Source organism: the organism of the source record quoted next, unplaced genomic scaffold (genome assembly GCF_019419815.1).
Source record: "Pyrus x bretschneideri cultivar Hongxiangsu unplaced genomic scaffold, Pyrus_bretschneideri_v1 Contig2, whole genome shotgun sequence".
Classification (NCBI taxonomy): Eukaryota; Viridiplantae; Streptophyta; class Magnoliopsida; order Rosales; family Rosaceae; genus Pyrus; species Pyrus x bretschneideri.
Window position 1 is genome coordinate 2,416,156 of NW_025999501.1, and position 23,869 is coordinate 2,440,024.

Consider the following 23,869-nt stretch of genomic DNA (forward strand, 5'->3'; position numbering starts at 1 on the left):
GCCAACATGTCTTTTGTCGGCTGGAGAAGATTCATGTCTGAGCTGGCTATTAAGATATCATCAATGTACAGAACTAGAAACACAACTTTAGAACCACTTATCTTAAGATTGACACATTCATCCATCTTGTTTTCATGAAAACCAAACGCTGTCATAACTTAATCAAACTTTTTGTTCCACTATTGAGAGGCTTGTTTCAATCCACATATGGATTTATTTAATTTGCAAATCAATGATTCATTCCCCCTTTCAACAAATCCTGGTGGCTGGTGCATATACTACTACTAATACACACACACATATATGGGTCACCATTTAAGAAAGCGGTCTTAACATCCATTTGATGGAGTTCTAGGTCAAAATGAGTGGTTAAGGCTAGAATTACTCACATAGAATCCTTTGTTGACACGGGAGAGAAGGTTTCATTGTAATCGATTCCTTCCCATTGAGTGAAACCTTTAGCCACTAACCTTGCTTTGTGTTTGTCAATATTGCCTTGTGAGTCTCTTTTGGTCTTAAAGACCCACTTGCAACCTATTGTCTTTGTAATTCCTACAGGTTTTGGCACAAGGCTCCAAACTTGGTTTTTCTTCATTGACTCGATCTCTTCGTTCATGGCTTGGTGCCATAGTGGTGCTCTTATACTTGTAATAGCTTGGTGATATATTGCAGGATCATCTTCATCTCCCAAACTGTATTCTGCTTCATTTAAGTACACAAAGTCTGGAAGCACAACAACCTTTCTGGTTCTTTGAGATCTTCTTATATTTTCAGCAACTTGATACTTCGATTGAGTCTTCATTTTCTGCAGTGGGATTAAACAATGGCTGCATATAAACTTCTTCATTGGTGTCATTGAATTCAGCATTTGATGTCATTTCTTGGTGAAAAGAAACTGATGCTGTAGCATGTATGTCAAGTTGGGTTGCATATATCTACGAGGGAGCATTATTGGTGTCTGCAACATTGTTTCTTGCTGATCATGCAAGGAAGTGTCATTGTTGTGCATTTCTTCGAACTCAAGTGACTGTGAAGCGGTGTCACATGAACTCAACTCCTCAGGTTCCTCCAAAAACTTTGCATTATAAGTTTCCATGATTCGAGATTGACCATGAGGACAATAAAATTTGAACCTTTAGATTTTTTCTGAGTAGCCAATAATCTGCAACTTCTTATTCTAGATCAAGTTTCTTTTCATTTGGATTATAGAAACGTGCCTCAACTCTACAACCCCATATGTGAAAGTGATTAAAGCTCGATTTTCTCCCAGTTCAAGCTTCGAAAGGCACCACTGTCAGTGACTTACTTGGCACTTTATTAATGATATAGTTAGGAGTTTTGAGGGCTTCCCCCCACATAAATATAGTTAGCTTTGACTGTGCAAACATTGATCGAATCATGTCTTTTAGGGTCCTATTTCTCCTATCCGCCATCCTATTTTGTTATGGAGTCCCTGGGGTGGTGTATTGTGTAACTATGCCATTGTTTTGAAGATATATGGCGAATGGACCTTTGTGCTGTCCAGCTTCAGTATACCTGCCAAAATACTCACCACCTCTATCGGATCTTACTATTTTAATGTGTTTTTCCAATTGTTTTTCAACCTCTAACTTAAAGACTTTAAAACAATCTAAAGCTTCAAACTTTTTAGAAATCAAGGAAACAAAAGCAAATCGTGAAAAGTCATCAATGAAGGTGATGAAGTATGACCTTCCACATATGGTTTTGTTTGGAAAAGGTCTACAAATGTCAGTGTGTATGACTTCAAGTAAATGTTGACTGCGAGTTGAACCCATTTTCCTTGTATTGGTAAGTTTTCCTTTAAAACAATCTGTGCAGGTTTGAAAATTGTCAAAATTCAATTGAGGTAATAAGGTTTGTTTGCACAAGGTTATGATTCTTTCCTTCGAAATGTGACCCAACCTCTTGTGCCAAAGCATAGAGGATTTTTCAGAAGTGAGCAACCTTTTAGAACCAATACTTTTAACATTAAAACATTCATGCACATATGAACATTCCATTTGCCACATATCAGTTTGTAAATGAGCGATACCAAGCAAGGAATTCATATTATTTGATTCGAAAAACCTTACACTTTTGTCATCCCCAACAAAAGAAATGCCTAGCTGAACTAACTTGGATGCAGAAATTAAACTCCTTCTCATTGAAGGTACATAAAGTACTGGATTCAACTTTAAAATAAAACAAGATGACATAACTAATTTGACACTCCAATAGACTTAACAACAAGCTTACTCCCATTCCTAAGATAGACATTGTAGACTTCATTGTTTACTTCCTTTGTTTTTGAGAAGTCCTGCAAAGAATTAGTTATGTGAATGGAACATCCAGTATCAAACCACCAACTTTTAGAGGAATATAAATCAAATTAGACTCTACACAAACAAAAACATTTGTTATTTTACGTTTCTTTGTAAGCCAATTTTTGAAACCAATGCAGTTCTTTCTCAAATGACCTGACTCTTTGCAGAAATAGCATTCCTTTGCCTTTTCTATCTCAGTGTTCGCTGGTTTAAGTTTGAAAGATTCTTTAGAGGTGTTAGCATTTTTAAAAGAAGAAGAAATTACATTCTTCTTCTTCTTACCAGCAAAAAACGATGAACCAGCATTGAAGGATTTGGACCATTTCTCCATTTGCACCAAATTCACTTCATTAATTTTGTCAGCCTTAACCCGATCTTCCTCTTCTACACACATTAAGATCAATTCATTTACCCCCCTCCCTACTTGTCTTTGTGAGTGTTGTACGAGACCTTAAGCTGACCATATTTAGTATATAGTGAGTTTAAGGCCATATGAACCAAGAATTGATCAGTCATAGGTACTTTTAAGTCTTTCAGTTTCAGAGAAATATCCACCATTCTGAGAATGTGCTCCCTCACACTCCATGTGCCATCAAACTTCATGGAAGTAAGTTGTGTGAGGAATGTACATGTCTCAGCCTTTTCTGATTCCATGAACTTTTCTCTGACAGCAGCTAAGAATGCCTTCGCATTGTCAAGATTTCGAATCCCTCATTTGACAGGTTGCGCCATGGCTTTCTTCATGATCATCAGAGACATTCTATTTGCCGTTTCCCGCTTCTTAAACTTCAATTTCTCATCAGCTGTACTTTCATCTATCAAGGCTGCAGGTTGATCTTCTCACAATGCCAAATCAAGATCCATCAGGCCCAAAACAATCTCTACATCCTCTTTCCACTTCTTAAAGTTGGAACCACTGAGAGTTTCAATATTGTTGAAGTTAAGAGAGGTCATATATGGAGCTGTGAACAAAAAAAAAATTCTTTGTGTCAGTAGTTTCAATCAAAATCTTTACATATAGTGAGAGAACTTTCACATAATGTTCTCTCATTCCATCAATAGTCATATGAACACAGCAACATCTTTAGACAAATGTTGTTCATATTAATTTTGCACAGCTGGAAAATAAGATACAAGGTCAATTTACATATTTTAACACTTTTGGGCAAATGAATAATGTAATCTTGTCAATCTCATGCTCTACTATACACTGAATCATTTAAATAAATTGAATAATTAACAATTTTGAGCAAATTATCATTCGATCATTTTTAAATGAATCATCATCTCTATATGTTTGAATCACAAATCAAAACAATAAACTAAACACTTTTGAGAAGATTAGGTTTTGTTCTCTTGTTTTAGTCGTTCATGCACTGTCATAGTGATAACATGAACTCTACAGTCTTGCTAATGTCCATTGTTGTCTTCGAGTATTCATCTCTACAAAGGCGGATCCACAGAAGGACCTGGGAGGTCCTAGGACCCCTCGGCAATCTTAAAATGCTGCTAGAAATTTTTCAGGGGACCCCTCGACGAGAACACGAGGTCTGTGCTGTAGTTTGCAGCTTGCAACGTAGAAGAAGACAGCAGGGCTGTGGGGAGAAGAAAGAAAACATGGTTTTTAAAAAGTTGGTCCAAAACGTAATGTTTTGGCCAATTTGTTTGTTTGTTTGTTTGTTTGTTTTTATTATTTTTTTATTTTTTTGTTTTTTGTTTTTTGTTTTTGTTAAAAACTAATGAGATAAACGGTGTCGTTTGTCAACTGTCCCTGACCCTGATTCCATATGCCCAGCCCTACATAGGCAATCTTTCCCAAAAGTCCTTTTCCTTTCCCCCGTTCCGTTCCTCTACTTTTCCCTTAATCCCCATCTTTTTATATTCACCCAAAACCCTAAATTTGTAATCCCACCCAATCCCATATTATAATTACATTACTCCAATATCATACTTCCACTTGCTTCAATTCTCCAAGCCACCACTATTTGGTTCAAAATTCAAGTAAGTTTTTTGGTATTCTAATCTAATCTCAATTAAATTATATTAGATATTGGTGGAGACTTTTAGTCTATTATTGATATGATTATTGTGACAGCCCGTCCTGATTTTTTTGTACCGTAAGTGTGAAAAGGCGATTTTGCCCCTGGACGTATTTTGTGTTGTAGGATGTTTGGTTTGTTTTGTTTTTGGTTGTGAACTCATCTGGACCACACACCATACACACCCACACTCTTGGACCTTTCCTCTATCCCTTCTCTCTCGGATTTTCTTCCAGTTTCTTCCATTTCCTTTGCAAAGGTACGGACGAACTTCAAACTACCTTCTACTTTCATGGATCGACGTCGAGGAGTTTACCTTTGTGTTCCGTATGAGCTCAGGGGCTCATTCATACCCTTAAATCAACGTGAAACCTTCGAAAACCCGAGAACCTGGGAACCCCGAATTGGAGCATTGTTCATGCACACATGATCGTGAGGTTTTTAGAAGTTTTTAAGGTTCTAGGGAGCTTTAGAACCTTCTCACGAAGCTCAAGGAACAATTTTGAAGTGTTTTGGCCGTCGGGAAGCCTGGTTTCAGGGAGTTACAGGGTTGGCCAGAATATTGTGAGTTTTTCCGACTAGATTTCATTGGTTTTGGGTCCCCAAAGTGGTAAGGCTTTGTTCTACTAGTTGAAAGCTTAATTTTGGTACAAATTTCATGGAATTTGGTTGAGAAATGAAGAAGTTATTAAGGTTTGAAGTTTTTCCTAGTTTCCGGTGAAATTCGAGTTGCAGACGGTGGCGCTGACGACGGCGGACGGCGGCGTGATCGTAGCACAGTACGCTCACCTTGGATCCAAGGCAGGTGCCAGCCTGTTGTACAGACCACTTTAGGTGGTTCCGACTCGTAGGTGACTTGCGATACTTCGCACAATCTTCACGTGATCGTAGCACTAGAGTGTATTTATTTACACCCAGCCTGTCGTACAGACCACTATAGGTGGTTCCGACTCATGTGCAGGATAGTGGTTAAGGAGCTATAGTTTCAGCCGTACAGGTCACTTTAGGTGACTTCGGCTGACGTACTCATATTACTGGCATGTTATGATTTGTTTTATCTCACCTACTTGATGCTTATACTATTTATTTGGATATTCTGATGCGGCATATTCTGGCATGGCATATTTGAGCTTTATCGTTTTTGCATGATTTGATATACGAGTACGTATGGTATTTTCTAGAAAGTATACAGGTTTTACAAAGAGGGATTATAATTTTTGTGAATGAAATTATTTTGAAAAGCTTTGTTTTTGCCCACTCACGTTTTCTTTTTTGTGCTCCTCCAGGTTTTAGGTAGCGAGGACGTGGGTGACGAAAGAAGCATCGAGGCATTTCTGATAGGGCACCCTCCATGTAGGACTTTCTAGTTATCACTTGTGTAGTGTTTGTTTATTCTAGACTGCACCTAGGATACTCGAACTTCTACTTTGCATTTTCCTTCTATGTTTGTCACTCACTGATCTTTTTATTGTAAATTATTTTGTCGACTTTATTTTTCTCATATTTTCACTCTTTTGCTTCCGCATTATGCACTTGGCTACGTCACTTCCATGTGATGGCCAACACGCCCCAATTTTTGGATCGGGGTGTGTCAATTATTGATATGTTTTATGTTTGTACACTCATTTTATAATTGAAATTTAGATGGAATTTTTGTTTATTGGTTGATTGGTATTTGTTTTGTGTTTTTGGTTAAATGTGTAGTTTAGAAATAAGAAATATGGAAAGATTTTTCAAGCCAAAGCCAATAGCACCATTGACTTGTTCGGGTAGTTCGAGCTCAAGACAAAATGAGTGTGATATTGATTTTAATAATCTTGAGAGAGACCTGGGAAAAAGAATTCGAATGAAGGACTATCCTTCTAATATTCAAGATGAGGTCCAAAGAGCATATTTGCAAATGGGACCTTGTAGGCCTACAAAGTATGAGTTCCCATACGCTTTGCATGCAAAGAAAAAGCGACGATTTGTTGTTTCGTGGTTTGAAGAATATGATTGGTTGGAGCATAGTATATCCAAAGATGCGGCATTTTGTCTTCATTGCTATCTCTTTAAAATCAACTTTTAACAATTAGGAAGTAATGCCTTCACTGGGGTAGGCTTTAAAAAATGGAAGAATGCAAGAGAATGTTTTGACAAACATGTTGGTCCTATTGGTAGTTTCCATAATAAAGCTAGAGAAGCAGCTAGTTATCTAATGAACCAAAAGACACATATTGAAGTAGTTGTGATCAAACAGTCAGAAGAAGAGTGTATGAAATATCGTCTTTGCTTGAATGCATCAATAGATTGCACTAAGTTCTTGTTGCGACAATGCCTTCCTTTTCGTGGCCACAATGAAAGTGACACTTTGAATAATAGGGGAAATTATTTAGAGCTCTTGCAATTCCTTGCGGATCATGATGAGAAAATAAAGGAAGTTGTGTTGGAAAATGCTCCAGGAAATCTCAAGCTAATAGCTCCTTCAATTCAAAAAGATATTGTCAATTCATGTGCCTTCGAAACTATTAAGGCTATTATGAAAGAAGTGAAAGAGAGTAAATTCTTTTCTATAATGGTAGATGAATCACGTGATATTTCAACAAATGAGCAAATGGCGGTGATTTTGCATTATATGGACAACAAGGGTCAAGTAATTGAAAGGTTCATGGGAGTCCAACATGTTACCGAAACAACTTTAAGTAAACTAAAAGAGTCCATTGATGAGTTCTTGAAACTACATGATTTGAGCTACTCCAACCTACAAGGTCAAGGTTATGATGGTGCGAGTAATATGAGAGGTGAGTTCAATGGCCTTAAATAAAAATTGGATGAAAAAAAGTTGTGCATTCTATGTTCATTGTTTTGCTCATCAACTACAATTAGCTCTTGTTGCCGTAGCAAAGAAAAACTCCGATGTTGCCGCTTTTTTTCACAATGACAAATAGTTTGGTGAATGTTGTTGGATGCTCAAGTAAGCGTCGTGATGCACTTAAAGAGAAACAACAAGAAAATCTGATGAAAGTTATTGAAAATGATTGTCTTGAAACGGGGCAAAGGTTAAATCAAGAACTAGTCTCAAACGTGCTGGGATACACGGTGGAATTCACATTATGATGCTTTGATTTGTTTGATTACAATGTTCTCATCTGTGGTGGATGTGCTTGACATGATTGTTGAAGATTGCTACAATGATAGTGCTGGTGAAGCAAAATGGTTATTAAAAGATTTACAATCTTTTGATTTTGTGTTCCTTCTCTTTTTGATGAAATCCATATTAGGAGTTGGAAACGATTTGTCACAAGCATTGCAAAAAAAAGATCAAGAGATTGTGAATGCAATGGCTTTAGTCAAGACATGTAAAGAACAACTACGTTGCATGAGGAATGATGAAAATTTTGATCTTTTGGTTGATAAAGTATCATCTTTTTGTGTTGAACATGAAATTGAGGTGCCTAATATGGATGATTTATATGTCATTCAAGGGAAGTCATTGCGTAAGGCTCCAAGAAAGACCAATATTCATCATTACAAAGTGGAGCTCTTTTTTGAGGGCATTGATTTCCAACTTACAGAAATAGATGATCCCTTCGCTGAAGGTAATACTGAATTGCTTATTTTCTTGGCATGTTTGAGTCCGAATGATTCATTTGTAGTTTTTGATAAAGAGAAGCTTGTTCGCCTTGCTTAGATGTATCCTAAAGATTTCACAGATCGAGATAGATCGACATTTCAAGATCACCTTGATATTCACATTCATTTTGTGCGTTCTAATAATGATTTTTCTAAATTGCGGGGAATTAATGAGCTTGCTAAGAAAATGGTGGAGAAAGGGTTGCATCAAACATTTGCATATGTATATTTGCTTGTTCAGTTGGCTTTGGTTTTACCAGTTGCAACTGCTTCATTGGAGAAGGCATTTTCCGCTATGAATATCATTAAGGGTCCACTTCGCAACAAAATGGGAGATCAATGGTTAAGTGACAGCTTAGTTGTTTACATTGAGAAATATGTTTTTCCATGTATTGGTAATTAATTTATCATGGAACATTTTCAGACTATGAAACCTCGTCATGGACGTTTGAATTAGGATTTTATAGCTTGTAATATTTTTGCACATGATTTTTGAATGAAATGTATTATATTTAACTTTTCAATGTTATTTTTATTTATAAATTTTTTGACCTTTATTATTGGGACCCCCCCAAGTTTAAAATCCTGGATCCACCACTGCATCTCTGTCATTGTTAGAGAATCTCTTCCAGTGAAAACTTGAGAAAACATATCATTCTATATATAAAACATATACATATACATATACATATATATATATATATGTTGATAAGGAATTAACATCTTAATATTCTATACTGGAAAGGTATGCAGCGGAATGTTCAATATTTAGTAATATATTCAATAGTGTAAGATTTTAGTACTATACCACATGTAAACAGTTGATTAAAGATTAAGAGCCAGAACCATGACAACTATGTACTAGGGTTACGATACAACTATTACCTCTTACAAGTATATTAGAAACTGATCCTGTGGTCACCTACCTATGTTCGATGCCATGTTTGTGTTGCAAGCCAATATTCTACTCCCACTTCCAACAACACCGATATTGTCCCCAACTTGGTAATTACCACTTGCACAATCCATTAGGTGTGGAGGTGTGGGTTTTTATCACAAAATGCCTCGGTATTAGTTAGAGTGGGGTTAGAATATTTAAACTATTACTTTTCTTTTTGTACGACCGATGTGGGATTCAACACGCCCCCTCACGTGGGACCCAATTAGTGGGTCACACGTGGGAGATCCACACATCGACAACCACATGGAGCCAAGGGGACTCACCCTACATGCGGGGCCAAGGGACACACCATTATCGCGCGGGGTCAAGGGGACCCACTCATCACGTGGCAGTACAGTACGGGCTCGCTTGGGGTTAAAATATTTAAACTATTACTTTTCTTTTTGTACGACCGATGTGGGATTCAACACGCCCCCTCACGTGGGACCCAATTAGTGGGTCACACGTGGGAGATCCACACATCGACAACCACATGGAGCCAAGGGGACTCACCCTACATGCGGGGCCAAGGGACACACCATTATCGCGCGGGGTCAAGGGGACCCACTCATCACGTGGCAGTACAGTACGGGCCCGCTTCCTGGCTCTGATACCATGTAGAAATATCAAAGAGATGGGCCATACGGCCCACTTCCAACAACACCGATATTGTCCCCAACTTGGTAATTACCACCTGCACAATCCGTCAGGTGTGGGGTTTTATCACAAAAGGCCTCAGCATTAGTTAGAATGAGGTTAGGATATTTAAACTATTACTTTTCTTTTTGTATGACCGATGTGGGATTCAACATATAAGACTCCATAATCCTTATGACGTAGAGATCAACCATATTACTCGTATATCAGATAACTTGTGAAATAAGTTATATGCTATCCAAGCAATATCAAACACTCATTGTCATTCACTAGGACTTTACAAAATATAGTTGTATGGTTAAGTGCCATGCTTATTACATCAAATATGATGTTCAAGTTTCTTATGCCATCAAACTTGCATATGCTTACCTTGAGCCTCTCATGGGCTTCGTTAACAATCTTTTCATTCTTTTGCCTTATTTTATCTATAGCCATCTTTTCTATAATGTCACTTCACCACCGTTTTATCGAAAAGAAAATGGATCCACCTAAAACAAATGGGTGAGCCATCGTACGAATGGGTGAATTGTGCAGGTAGTTTCCCTCATTTTTGACCCTTAATCTTTCGGTATATTTTTTAAAAAATGGATCCTCTTTTTGTTTTTTTCTTTCCAATTTTTTTAATTTGCATTACATTGTTTGGCCTATTGCTCTTTTATGAGAATCAACTCTTCAATTGTTAATATGTGATATTATTTTCATTTGGTTTTTTTCTTTATGCTTGGCATTCCTTGGTAACATTCTTGAATTTGTTAATTGTTAATTTTTCTTCTTTCTTTTCCTAATTTTAAAGCAAACGTAGAGGTTTGTCATTGTAAAACAAAGCTTCATGTGCAACAATGCAATTACATTTGATTAATAGAACAACTGCATGCAATTAGAAAGTCTGATTGAGATTGCCAATTTGGACGCAGTAATCGGGGACCTGTTTGACTAATCTATACTAAGCTTGGTTTCAAATTTTAGAAATATCTGAATCATGAATTTTATTTTTCAAGAGTCCGTGTTGTTTTCAGGTTTTTGGGATTTCAGTTGTACGTCCATCTGAGCAGGGCAACCCCACAGTGATGACTTTTATTTACTGAAAATTTGATATTACCCCTTGAAACTATATTCTCTTCTACTAAAACTCATCCCCTTTTGTTTACTTGAATAAAGCCCATTGACTAGCCTCCAACTAAACAGATTCTTTAATTAAGTTTGACTTTTCAGATTGTGTATTTTCCGAATGCCTAAACTACCCCTATTAATATTTGGATGGGGTTTTTGGATCAGTTACTTGTTATATCCATTTAATTAATTTTATATATTTTACAAAATAATTCATGCCATTCATTGTATATTCAATGTATAACTTTCAAATTGTTATAACGTGCCAATTGAAAAATAATAATACTAATTTCATAATTTTGTGCATTAAATATATAACTTAATTTACCTACCAACACAACAAGAAACATAAAACAACTTCGGCTAATACTCCAATCCCTAATACACAAAACAAAAACTATATGTTCCACACAATTTTTACCTACAAAATAGTCTAATTTACCTATTCCATCAAACCAAAATTTAAAGGGTCTAATTTACCTACATGATTTATGTGCATTAGATTAAAAGTTTATTTAATTGCCTACAAGCACAAACCCACAACATTCGAACATTATCTAATATCACTATTTTTTTTTTGGAATAGGTAAATTAATTTAAATGTAGGTAAATTAGTATAATATTAATAAGTAGGTAAATTAATTTAAATGTAGGTAAATTAGTATAATATTTTATAAGTAGGTAAATTAATTTAAATGTAGGTAAATTAGTATAATATTTGTATCTAGGTAATTACATGATTCAAACAATATTATTTTTTCGGTACAAGATATGTCTTTTTTTGTTTTTTTTCATTTGGTAAACTAATTTACATACGTTGCTAATATTTATGATACAAGAAAGGCAAAATATCCATATGGATTTAATTGGTCATCATAATTAGGATGAGTAAATTAGGATTTTGTGGCATAAGTTGTAAATGTATTGTAATAGTTGGTCATATATTTGTCTACATGGTAGGTTATTTGAAATTTGGGTTTTATTTGAATGTTTAAATTTAGGTGGATTTTTATTTGGAAAATGGGAGTTTTAAGGGCCTATATCTAAAGAACCCTAATGAGGCCTTTTGTGATAAAACCCCACACCTGACGGATTGTGCAAGTGGTAATTACCAAGTTGGGGACAATATCGGTGTTGTTGGAAGTAGGTCGTATGACCCGTCTCTCTGATATTTGTACTTGGTATCAGAGCCAGGGAGCGGGCCCGTACTGTACTGCCATGTGATGGGTGGGTCCCCTTGACCCCGTGTAATGATGGTGGGTCCCTTGGCCTTGCGTGTAGGGTGAGTCCCCTTGACTCCACGTGGTTGCCGATGTGTGGATCTCCCACGTGTGACCCACTAATTGGGTCCCACGTGAGGGGGCGTGTTGAATCCCACATCGCTCATACAAAAAGAAAAGTAATAGTTTAAATATCTTAACCCCACTCTAACTAATACCAAGGCCTTTTGTGATATAACCCCACACCTGACGGATTGTGCAGGTGGTAATTACCATGTTGGAGACAATATCGGTGTTGTTGGAATTGGGCTGTATGGCCCGTCTCTCTGATATTTCTACAATTACATCCATCAATTGGCCGCTGATGTTTCACCTTTTTTTCTTTTCTCTTTTTTTTTTTTTTTTTTTTGTGAAAATGCTGTACAAGTTGATGTAAATGCAACTGAAACCCTTTGAATAAGTCCAATATGACTTTATTTCTGTGTGCAAATATTTATCCTTAAATGTGTGCCGTTGACTAGGTTTGAACTGTAAATTTACATATTAACAAGAGCCGGTCAAGCGTAACTTTAAGGTTTGATGATTAAAAATTTCAGTTGGGAAGTCGGGGAGTATTTACTTAAGAAGATGAAATCAGAGAGGATTGTCAAAGAAATGTTTCCTTTGCATGGTATGCTTACAAATTTTGACTAAGCTTGTATTTCTGTTGAACACTATATTAATATGATTTTTTCTTGATAGATGAAATAAAAAGGAAGAAACTCCTGCACTCATGGGCACTACACTGGTGGGACTTCACAAACCAGCCGATAGATGAGATTTATTCATTAACAGAACCAAGTCTTTTCTCATATATATGTTCTACTAAACACTAGCTTCCTTCGGTTCTGTTAAGTGATACTTTTCTTCTATTTTTCTTTCTATTTCTATGCACAAATACATATCTATCAACTATCGTACACATATCAAAATAATTGCCGTAAATGTCCCGTATTAAAATAAACTATTATCCATAGTGCAAATATAGGGTTATAGGATTGTCTTCATCGCTACCTCCTTCCGCATCCTATAACATCTCTTCCAATATTTTTTTTTCACGCCAAAATTCCTCTGATCCATAGTTTCTTGCAAAATTCCTCTTTTTCGTGGTCGTCCGAAGAGGGTTTATTTTCAATCATTGGATGATAGAGTGCGTCAACGGATGTCTCAATGGAAAAAATGTTCGTTATCTATGGCTGGAAGTGTTGCTTTAATTAAATCGGTTGTTATTAGATGCTTTCTCACAGTTTTTCGGTTTACCGATGGCCTTCTACTGTGTTGGTGCAAGTCAGAAATTGGGGTCATAATTTTATCTGGACAGGTCGTGCAGATTCTCGTGGTTTTTTGACGGCTTCAAGGAAGCGGTGTTGTGCTCCACTATATAAATGAGGGTGGTCTCGGCATACAGAATTTCGCTTCTTTGAATCAAGCTTTTCTTCTAAAAAAATTATGGGACATCTTGGTCACCTCTACTTTGGCTTCTTCATTTTTTCGTGGTCGGTTTTGCGATAATCATGGTTTGCCCTCCTCCTCGTATAAGATTTCTCCTATATGGCCTGGTCTTCGTCCTTTTTTTCTGAATTACAACATAATTCAGGTGGGATTATTGGTTCAGGTAAAAAAAGTTTCTTTTTGGCATGCCAATTTGTTGGATAAATCCTTAATTGAAGGCCTTAGGTAAAATTTTGAATGCACGGGTCTCCAACTTTATTATTGATGGGAATTGGATTTGTCCTGCCTCTCTTCATGATAGTTTACATCTCATTTGGGATCAAATTTATTCTATTTGTTTGCCCAAGACTACTGAAGGATTGATTCTTCTGATGGCGTCTCAAGCTTTCTTGTGCCTATGATATTAAACGAAGCAAGCAACCCTTGGTGGTTATTGGGACTGTTGGGTTTGGAATTCTTGTTTTCGTCCTAGAAATTTTCTTTTTCTATAGAAATTCATGCATGGGAAAATTGTTACAGATTCTTTATTACAGGATAGAGGCTTTGCTCTTCCGTCAATCACTACAATAAAAAACACTTTGCGCAACGAAATAAGTTTGTTACGCAAAGTACAATTTTGTCGCACAAAACCTTGCACGACGAAATTTTGGTCGCACATGCTTCGTCTCGTAAAGCTTGTGACGATACAAAAATTAATCTTTGTCACGCAGAGCTACTTTGCGCAACGAAATATTTTAAATTTTAAATTTTTGTTTTTAAATTTTTTTAATTAAAATAAATTAATTTAATATTTTGCGTGACGAAATATTTTGTCACGCAAGGTTTTTGACGTTTTGTTTTATTATTTCTCTTATATTAATTGTTTATGCAACAAAATATTTGGTAGTGCAAGATTTTTCGAATTTTTACTTTTTTAATTTAATTTAATTGTATGATTTTATTTTTTTAATTACTTTAATTTAAATTGACATATTCAAAATAAAATTACATGTGAAAAATAGTGATCAAATTATCCAATATATATAATATATTCAAAATGTACATATAAATTAGCAAAGTACAATAATAAAATTCTAATACAAGTCTATTGTGGTGGTAGTGGTGGGGGATATGTTTCGATAACGTCCTAATCCTCAACTTTAGCTGTCAAAGTCTTGACGATTCCCTACAAAATATATATATATAGTCAAATAACAAAAAATTGGCATAATCTCCCCTAAAATTGGTATACCCCAAATCCGACTCCAAACTCCACTCCTCATCCTATACTCGACCCCAATCCCCGCACCAAACTCAAAACTAACTCCAAAAACATATACTAATGAAAAAAATTAAAATTTGGGGAGAATATACCTTTTGGCAAGATTGAGAGTGGGTGAGAATGAGAGGGAGGAGGGAGTGTGAGAGAATTAGAGGAGATAGTGAGAGAGAGATGAGAGAGTGAGTGAGAGTGAGAGATAGTGAAGAGAGAGAAAAGAGATTAAGTGAGAGGAGTGAGTGTGAGAGAGAGGGTCGGATTTGGAGATAGGGAAAGAGAAAGGAGAGGTAAAAGTAGAGAAAGACATTGAGAAAATTGTGGAGTTATTTTGGTTTTAAAAATCGCATCACTTTGTGCGACGAAGGATACGAGTTTATGTGACGAAATATTGGTTGCACAAAGTCTTAAAAAAAATTTAAAAAAATATTCCCGCTTCCCTTTTTTTTGCTCACCCAAATTTTTAGAGTTTTGTGCGACGAAGTGTTGGTCGCGCAGAGTTTTGCGCGACGAAGTATTGGTAGCGCAAAGTTTTAAGCAACGAAAAATTGGTCGCGCAAAGTTTTGGGCGACCACAAAAAAACAATTTAAAAATTCCCGCAGCCCATTTTGGGTGCCCGCCCAAATTTTTAGAGTTTTGTGCGACGAAGTGTTGGTCGCGCAAAGTTTTGCGCAACCACTTGAATAAAATTTTAAAACAAAATTTCCAGTGTCCCATTTTTGGTGGCCGCCCAAATTTTTAGAGTTTGGTCACGCAAAGTCTTAAAAAAAATTTAAAAAAAAATCCTGTATCCCATTTTTGGCTCCCATCCAAATTTAAGGATTTTGTGCAACGAATTATTGGTTCGTCGCGCAAAATTTATAAAAATAATCTTTATAAATAATGAAAAAGAAAATAATAAAATTTACTGAAAATGTGACTTTACTCCCTTCAAATTCCATTTTTTTTTTTACATAAAACCCACAATAATATATTTTTCTAACAAAAACCGGATCTGCACTACAATAATAAATTTAAAGCTACTTAATAAATATATATACCGTTCAATTTCTTAAGTGTTATACTATAAAATAAATAAATTTAAAGCTACTTAAGATATATATATACACACACACCATTCAACGATCCAACCACCAAACTTGTTTGTATATACTTCGAGATCATATACGCCAAAAATTACAAAAAACAAATATCATAGATCAAGTCACGGGACAAAACTTTTTGATGGTTATAAACGAAAAATCACGATTTAACGATTATTTTAATTTCGATTTTGATATTTTTTACAGCTACACTCCTTAATCCTATATGACTACAATGACTGAATTCGACCTTCAATTTAAAATATTTACACTAGTGGATACCACAAAATCTTATGTTATACTTAATGAAAGTATAAATAAACTATGAGTGTTAGTGAATCTATTGTTTTGATGGGATACGCATTCTACGAAACTGGTTTCAACGATCCAACCGTCAAACTTGTTTGTATATATTTCAAGATCGCATACACCAAAAATCGCAAAAAACAAACATTCAGAGATCAAGTAACGGGACAAAACTTTTTAACGGTTATAAACAAAAAATCACGATTTAACAGTTATTTTAACTCCGATTTTGATGATTTTTTACAACTACACTTCTTGACCCTATATGAATACAATGACTAAATTGATATTCAATTTAAAATATTTACACTAGTGGATACCACAAAATTTTATGTTATACTTAATGAAAATATAAATAAACTTTTAAGTGTTAATGCATCTATTGTTTTGATGGGATATGCATTTTGCGAAACTAGTTTCAACGATCCAACCGTCAAACTTATTTGTATATGCTTTGAGATCATATACACTAAAAAACACAAAAAACAAACATTCAGAGATCAAGTAACGAGACAAAACTTTTCGATGGTTATAAACGAAAAATCACAATTTAACGGTTATTTTAACTCCGGTTTTGATGATTTTTTACAACTACACTCCTTGACCCTATATGAATACAATGACTAAATATGATCTTCAATTTAAAATATTTACACTAGTGGATACCACAAAATCTTATGTTATACTTAAAGAAAATATAAATAAACTCTAAGTATTAGTGAATCTATTGTTTTGATGGGATACGCATTCTACAAAACTAGTTTCAATGATGCAACCATCAAACTTGTTTGTATATACTTCGAGATCATATACACCAAAAATCACAAAAAACAAACATTCAGAGATCAAGTAACGGGACAAAACTTTTCGACAGATATAAACGAAAAATCACGATTTAACAGTTATTTCAACTCCCATTTTGATGATTTTTTATAGAAACACTCATTGACCCTATATGAATACAATGAACTAACTCGATTGTCAATTTAAAATATATTTTTCTAACAAAAATTAGATCCGAACTACAATAATATATTTTTCTAACAAAAACCTGATCCAAACTACAGTAATAAATTTAAAGCTACTTAATAAATATATATACCGTTCAATTTCTTAAGTGTTATGCGTACAAAATAAAAAAAAAACGAAAATAAATTGGTTTAGGCGATGAAATATTTGAATTACGTTGCACAAAGATTTAAAAAAATTATTTTATTTATTTTTGTAAAGACTTTGAGCGACGAAGTTTAAATTTTCGTCGCATAAAGTGACTTTGCGTGACGATATATTTTTCGTCGCGCAAGACTTTGCGCAACGAAGCTTAGAATTTTGTCGCGCAAAGTGGCTTTGCAAGACGATGTTTTTTTCATCTCACAAAATTTCGTCACTTTGCAAGACGATGTGTTTTTCGTCGCGCAAGATTTTGCGTGATGAAGTTTAATGTTTTGTCGCGCAAGGGTTTTTTTTTTACTAGTGTATGTGTTCCCTTTGTTGCTCACATGTGGAAACTCCGAGACATTTGTTTTTTGAATGTTCCTTCTCACGTCAAGTTTGGTCTTAATGTTTAAATTGGTTTGGGATGATGTGATGACCTTCTTCACTTATCCTATTCGCTAGGGCTATGACTCTCAGATTCAACTTCTATGATGGGGCTTAATTGGAGTTTGTTTATATTGTCTTTGGACAACATGTAATAAGCTTCGATTTGACGATATTCAACCATCCATTACTGCTATTGTTTGCTCAATTAATTGTCAACTCCTTGAAATTGATTCGCTTAGCAAGGGAAACATGAAAAATTATATGGAAGAACTTTGCATTCTTTGCGTTATTAGTTTGTTTGGTCATTTTGCCAAGTCACCTCATGTTATTAAAGTTATATGGAAACCACCTTCTCTACATTGGGTCAAGGTGAATACCGATGGTGCAGCTCGCCGATCACTAGAATTGGCTGGTACTGACGGTATCTTTCGTGATCATTTTGGTTCATGCTTAGGGTGTTTTGCTACTTCTTTAGGGTGGTTACCTCTTTTGAAGTTGAATTGCATGCTGTAATTCATGCAGTAAACTTAGTTTAGGAGAAGGGTTGACGTTCCTTTGGATTGAGTGTGATTCATCCTTAGCTGTTCTTTTCATTTCTGCTTCTCATAATCGTGTTCCCTGGTATTTGAGGGTTCGTTGGTTAAATTGTCGAGCGTTGCTCTGTTCTATATGCATAAGAGTTACACATATTTTTTGCAAAGGGAATCAGGTGGCTAACTGTTAGGCAAATTTTGGACTGGGTCATCCTGGGGTTTATTGGTGGGATTCTTGTCCTCCTTGTGCTACTAACGTGTATCATCATAATCTTTCTATCCGCCTATATTTTCGATTTTGCTAGGATGAGTTTGAAATTGTTTTTTGGTAATTGGGTTTTCTTGTTTCAAGTAGTTTTATACTTCTTGTTAAGGTTTGGCTTCAAAAATTATTTTAGCAAGTATTGGCCTAGTTCCCCCCGCTTGTATTACTTTTCCTTTTTTCTTCATATTATTAATAAAATCTAGTAGAGAGGGAATGGGGCCATGGGGTGTTTTTGGGTGAAACAATCCTTCCTCCTTCGAGAGAGGATTGATGCCTCGCACACGACTGTTAACGAATAGCTAATCTCGCCTAATTCGTCTCTACCAAAAAAAAAAAAAAGCCTTGAAATTGCAAGGTAGTTTAATCTTTTCCAATTTCATTGCGTATAATCTCTCCAAACATTGTGTTTGATATAATGTTGAAAATATCATCAGTTTCTTTCTGCTTATGTACATTTTTTGTTTATTTTAGATGCACAAGAAATATAACGATTTTAAATTGGAAGATCAAGGTCCATGGTGATTTAGATTGGACTTTGATGTTTTGAATAGGATGCAAGATGGGTTTGCGCCTTCGTTTATTTTGCACCAGCCTCTCCGCACGCGCTCAAGTTTTCTTTATATTATTCAAGTTTTTGGAGTTTGATGCCGTTGTTTTCGGTTTTTACCCTTTAGTTATTTTACCTAATTTTTTGAATTTATTTAATTCCAATTCTATTTTGTTTTCCTTTTCATTTGTTTTTCTAAGCATCTGCACTTATTCTGTAGAACACATGAATCACAAACAACGCTGAAATCATGCACCCACATTCGGCAGAAGTTGTGGGTTGTTCATTCTTATGTTTAGGGTTTAGGGTCAAAGCCTCAAAGATACTTTTTTGTTAGTATCTCATGTCTTTCTTTTTGTTGACAGTTGTCCCACATCGGTGAGGAATAAGGTTTGCTATGTGCTTATATGATCTTGGGTTACTCCTCATATTACCAATTGGTTTTATGGTGGAACCTCAATTTCATTATGGTATCAGAGCAGGTTGTCCTCATGTGCAACCAAACGGCCACACGCGCTCCACATCACCCAGCTGTTCTCCACGTGTAGGCTTGAAAATCCACCACATGTGCGGGGGCGTGTTGACAGTTGTCCCACATCGGTGAGGGACAAGGTTTGTTATGTGCTTATATGATCTTGGGCTACTCCTCGTATTGCCAATTGGTTTTATGGTGGAACCTCAATTTCATCACTTTTTAGTATCTTCATGTCTTTATTTTTGCCAAAACATCCATATGGTTAATTATGAGTGTTCGTATTTTCTTTCTTTACTACCCACAGAATATGAAGCAATGTAATAAATGTGTGCACTCTCTTCAAATATTACAAAAGTATCAGAGTTTACTAAAGGTTATTTTTATAGCGACTCACATCTTTCCTATTTATCCATTTTCTTTACTCATTCTTTTGCTAACCTCAGTTTGATATTCTCTTTGGATATATATATATATAGCGACTTTAGATGGTAGAAAGATGTGTTCATGTCTAGAGTCATGCTCAAAGAAGACAGTAGCCAACCATTTTGGAAAGAAAAATTCATAAATGGATTGGTGGAGAGACCATAGGAATAGGAACAACTGGAAATTCCGATGAGACCAAACTGATAATTTTTTGGCAGTCGAATTTGTCCACCATTTGACCCCAGAAATCCTAGAAAACACTCAATCTTTATCGGACATTAGTCCTTCATCCTCCCTCAAGAGCAAATCAAAGTCCTCCAAATCATCCAAAAAAACAAGTTCAAAGAAGATAGAGAAATCCTCACAGCTCCAAGAAATGGCAGATAAGCTAATGGCAGAAGCAACCTTGCTGCTCAAAGAAGAAGAATCTGATTCAAACTCATCTGATGCTTCATCTAAAGTTCCCGCCAAGTAGGCAGATCAAGCAGATTATCAAGACTCTCAAGATCATTTGACATTTAAAATTGAATTTTCAAAATGTAATAATTTGTAATCATTTGAAGGGTTTTACCCATGTAAATCGTACAGTTCCAGCCATGTGATCAGCAATAGCAGCAATCATTCCAACAAGGAACTATTCATCAACAGTAGCAACAGACAAGACACTATTCATGAATAGTAAAATCATTTTTTACTATTCATCCATCAATTCGAAATCAGAATGCGTGAATCCACAGTGAAAGTTTCATCATTTGCCAGCCTTTAACAGCTAGCAGCACATGCAAGCGAGAATCCTAGACTCAAACATCCCAACCTCAATCATTCCTCTCAGTAAGATAAAAGAGGAGTTCATTCTTAGAGCAAACGGACTTTAGTCGCCAAGAGCTAGAACTTCTACGGATTCCTCAGAACATAAGTGATTTAGCTCTATCCCAATATCAAATATCAAACACTTGTATTTAATTTTCAATCAAGGATGCCTGCAAGCACCATCTGTTTTCTTATCAATCGTCAGTAGACGAAATTGTAAGTTGGTTTCCAAATCAATAAAAGTATTTTAAACATCTATCTGCATCATTAATTTTAATTCATTATTCTCATTATGAAAAATATTTTCATCACCACTGATTTTAATTGGCATTTATGTTTATCTCCCAGTCAATTCATTAAGTATCTCAAGTCAAGGTAAATACTGATCAATCATTTGTTCAATTCTTCCTTTGCATATATCATTATTGGCATGATATTTGCACTCCCATACATGATAATGACTATAGTCTTGATTGCTGTCCTCATTCTTATAATCGTCAATAGATGGTAAGCTTCCGTCCCCATTTGGTATCAGAGCCAAGTGAGTGGTAATTGCATTAGCATCTTTGTAATCTGCAAGTCAGGTTCATATTTCAGTCTTTCCATTTACAGTTTATCTTATCTCTGGGTCCCAGTTGGACATCTCAGATTGCTGAGTTGATCATGGATCCTGGAGGTGACATTACTAGTTGTTCCTATGAAATGTTTTATTATTGTGAAAAACAATGTATTGACTGCATCTGGGACCCCTTGTCCAATTTGCTCGTCAAAAATTGGTACCTTCTCTGTCACATTATTTGCTTTTCGTCAAAATATCAACAAAACTGGCTATTAATTTCAACGGGATATTTATTACAGCATTCATTTCTTTTCTCATTCTTTTGTTCATCACGATGCAGTACGGCTGAGTTAATTGTTTGTTAAAACGATTATATAAAGAATGCATAAAAGTGTATAGTTACTTTGTTAGAACCAATCAAATGTTAAGTATATATTATACAACAATTGCACAGTTTATTTCGAATAGAAATTTCACAAGGATACAATACTATATATATATATATTATATCTTACAATATAACAATTAATAAAATTGAATTAATAAACACAAAAACTGACTTAGTTAGGAAGATAAAAGCTTGCAGTAGCAATCTCCTAAGACAGAAATACGCCCCTACACCAGTGCAGTAGTTCAAATGGACGTCTATCTTGCAGGATACAACTATCTAATCCAAGTTCTTGCACACGAACTTGGATTCTTAGCGAATTGATTGAGCGTTTCTCTGTGAAATATGGAGGAAGGAAAATGAAATTGATGATACAGTTTCTGATTTTATTGCCATATATATAATGGCATAATTTGAACAAATACAACCGTTCATGCTTATCAGTTTTTAAAAAAAAAAAAACCGAATGTAACTGAACGTAACTGTTCAATCAGTTTTATCCTTTTCGAAAAAACTGAATCCAAAAAAATAAAAAACGTAACTTGTGTTTTTCGTCCATCCGGGCCCAAGGCCCATCTTTGACATTTAATATATACACCCAAACCCTCCAAGTCTAAGGCCCAAGGCCCATGGGTTTGGCCCAATTCATTTCAAACTATAAATGAGTTCACTCGTTTATAAAGGTGATATTCACTAAAGGTTTGGGCGATGTGGGACTCCAAGTCCCACATAAAACACAAGTTCCAACATACTTGACCTAATAATTCTGAAATTGTGATTATTATATTATTTTTTCATTTTGTGTGATTTTGTTTGCTCTACCGTGGTTGCATTTGTGTGTGCAATAAAAAAGGATGAAAGCAGTGCAATAAAAAACGTTAAATGCCAAAGCAATGTAGAAGGAGATCTCAAATTAATTTCGTAATTGTGTCTGTATCTCTTGGAATTAACAAGAGTAGTGTCTTATAATGCAAAGGTGCAATTACTGTGTGGAATCTTTCTGCAATATAATTTGTATTTACTATCTTTTCTCAAATAGTTTGTCAATCTCATGAAAATATGAAAATTAATTTTATCACTGCCTGAATATAAGAAATTTTGGACATATAAACCAATGCATGTAGAACACATACGAAGTGTTTTTGAAGTGAAAATGTTTTTATGCATGCACAAATGTGGAAAAGAAGAGAAAAAATAACTCTGTATGAGCGTGTAGCGAGAATACTCTGATATCGTTTGGTCATGGAGGTAAGTTGTTGGCCATTTAGTTCACTTCTCTGCCCCCCCCCCCCCTTCTCTTTTAGCATGTAAGATGCCCTCTTGTTTGCTAATAAAGAATTAATACAAGGTTCTACTTTTATAACCGTTGGAGTGGATGTTTAATGTTGGGCTTAGTGTGATTGGAGGCCCAAGAACTGCAAAAAGTAGAAGAAGGATTGGGCTCAGACAAGTCGACAACCTAAGAATAAATTAAAAATCATTTTTGCCAAGGAATAGGCAACAAGCTTATATGAGAAGTGACACTCAAAGGGCAGCTCACCCCCTCACAAAAAATATTTTTCAAGGGCATGGATAGGTAAATAAACGGTGACTCACCATACTCTAAGGCCATCACCAAAAGGGGAGGCTTAGACAGTCGGGCTAGAGAGTCTATAAAAGCAGTAAAGGACACAAGGAAGAAAGACACTCAACCAATCAATCAAAAGACATCCAACTTTGCACTCCAGCAAGCAAGAAACCAAAAAGCTTTAGTTTGTCCAAAATTTATCCTTTTAGTCACAAGTCCACCATAGAAAGCCATCTTTTGTCAAGTTTTAGAAGCTCTGCTACCTTTCCCCTATGTTGTAGTATCGAATCTCTCTAGTAAACCCGATTTATATTTCATTCTCCAAAGATTACAATCCTTGTAAAACACAAAAAGAAGTGGTTGTAAGAAGACGAACCTTGCCTGACAAGGTCATAATCTTGCCCGAGTCTTTTTTGTTTGTACTTACATAAAGTAGATATGTTGTTTTATGCATCTTTCATTGTATCTTACATCATTTTAGACTGCTTTTCGTTCAAAGTTTCATCTATGATTAATCTTGTTAAAATAATTAACCTTGTTTATTTAGTGTTAACCGTAACCAAAGAAATAATATGAAGGGCCCTGAACTCCTTTTAATTGGGCATATGATATTATGAGTAAAAGTCCTTGTTTACAAGGCAAGAAAAATAACTTTATACAAACTTAACTCATCTGTAAGCAATCCAATCGAACCAATAAGTCTAAATAACTTGTGGTGCAGAT

The 23,869-nt window shown here is 35.4% G+C and overlaps 1 protein-coding gene across 1 annotated transcript; it reads left to right on the forward strand.

Annotated features, from left to right (window-relative positions):
- The first annotated feature begins 6,917 nt into the window (after positions 1-6,917).
- LOC103929897 lies at positions 6,918-8,033 on the forward strand. The gene is made up of 2 exons (XM_048583014.1): positions 6,918-7,143; positions 7,525-8,033. The coding sequence occupies exons 1-2, from the start codon at positions 6,918-6,920 to the stop codon at positions 8,031-8,033; spliced, it is 735 nt and encodes a 244-aa protein (XP_048438971.1).
- Positions 8,034-23,869: the final 15,836 nt, after the last annotated feature.

Bases quoted from the DNA above. Each gene is read 5' to 3' on its own strand.
- LOC103929897 (XM_048583014.1), top strand. From the start codon at position 6,918: ATGGTAGATGAATCACGTGATATTTCAACAAATGAGCAAATGGCGGTG. The intron at 7,144-7,524 runs GTGAGTTCAATG...TGATTGTTGAAG, and splicing joins TGGTGCGAGTAATATGAGAG to ATTGCTACAATGATAGTGCT.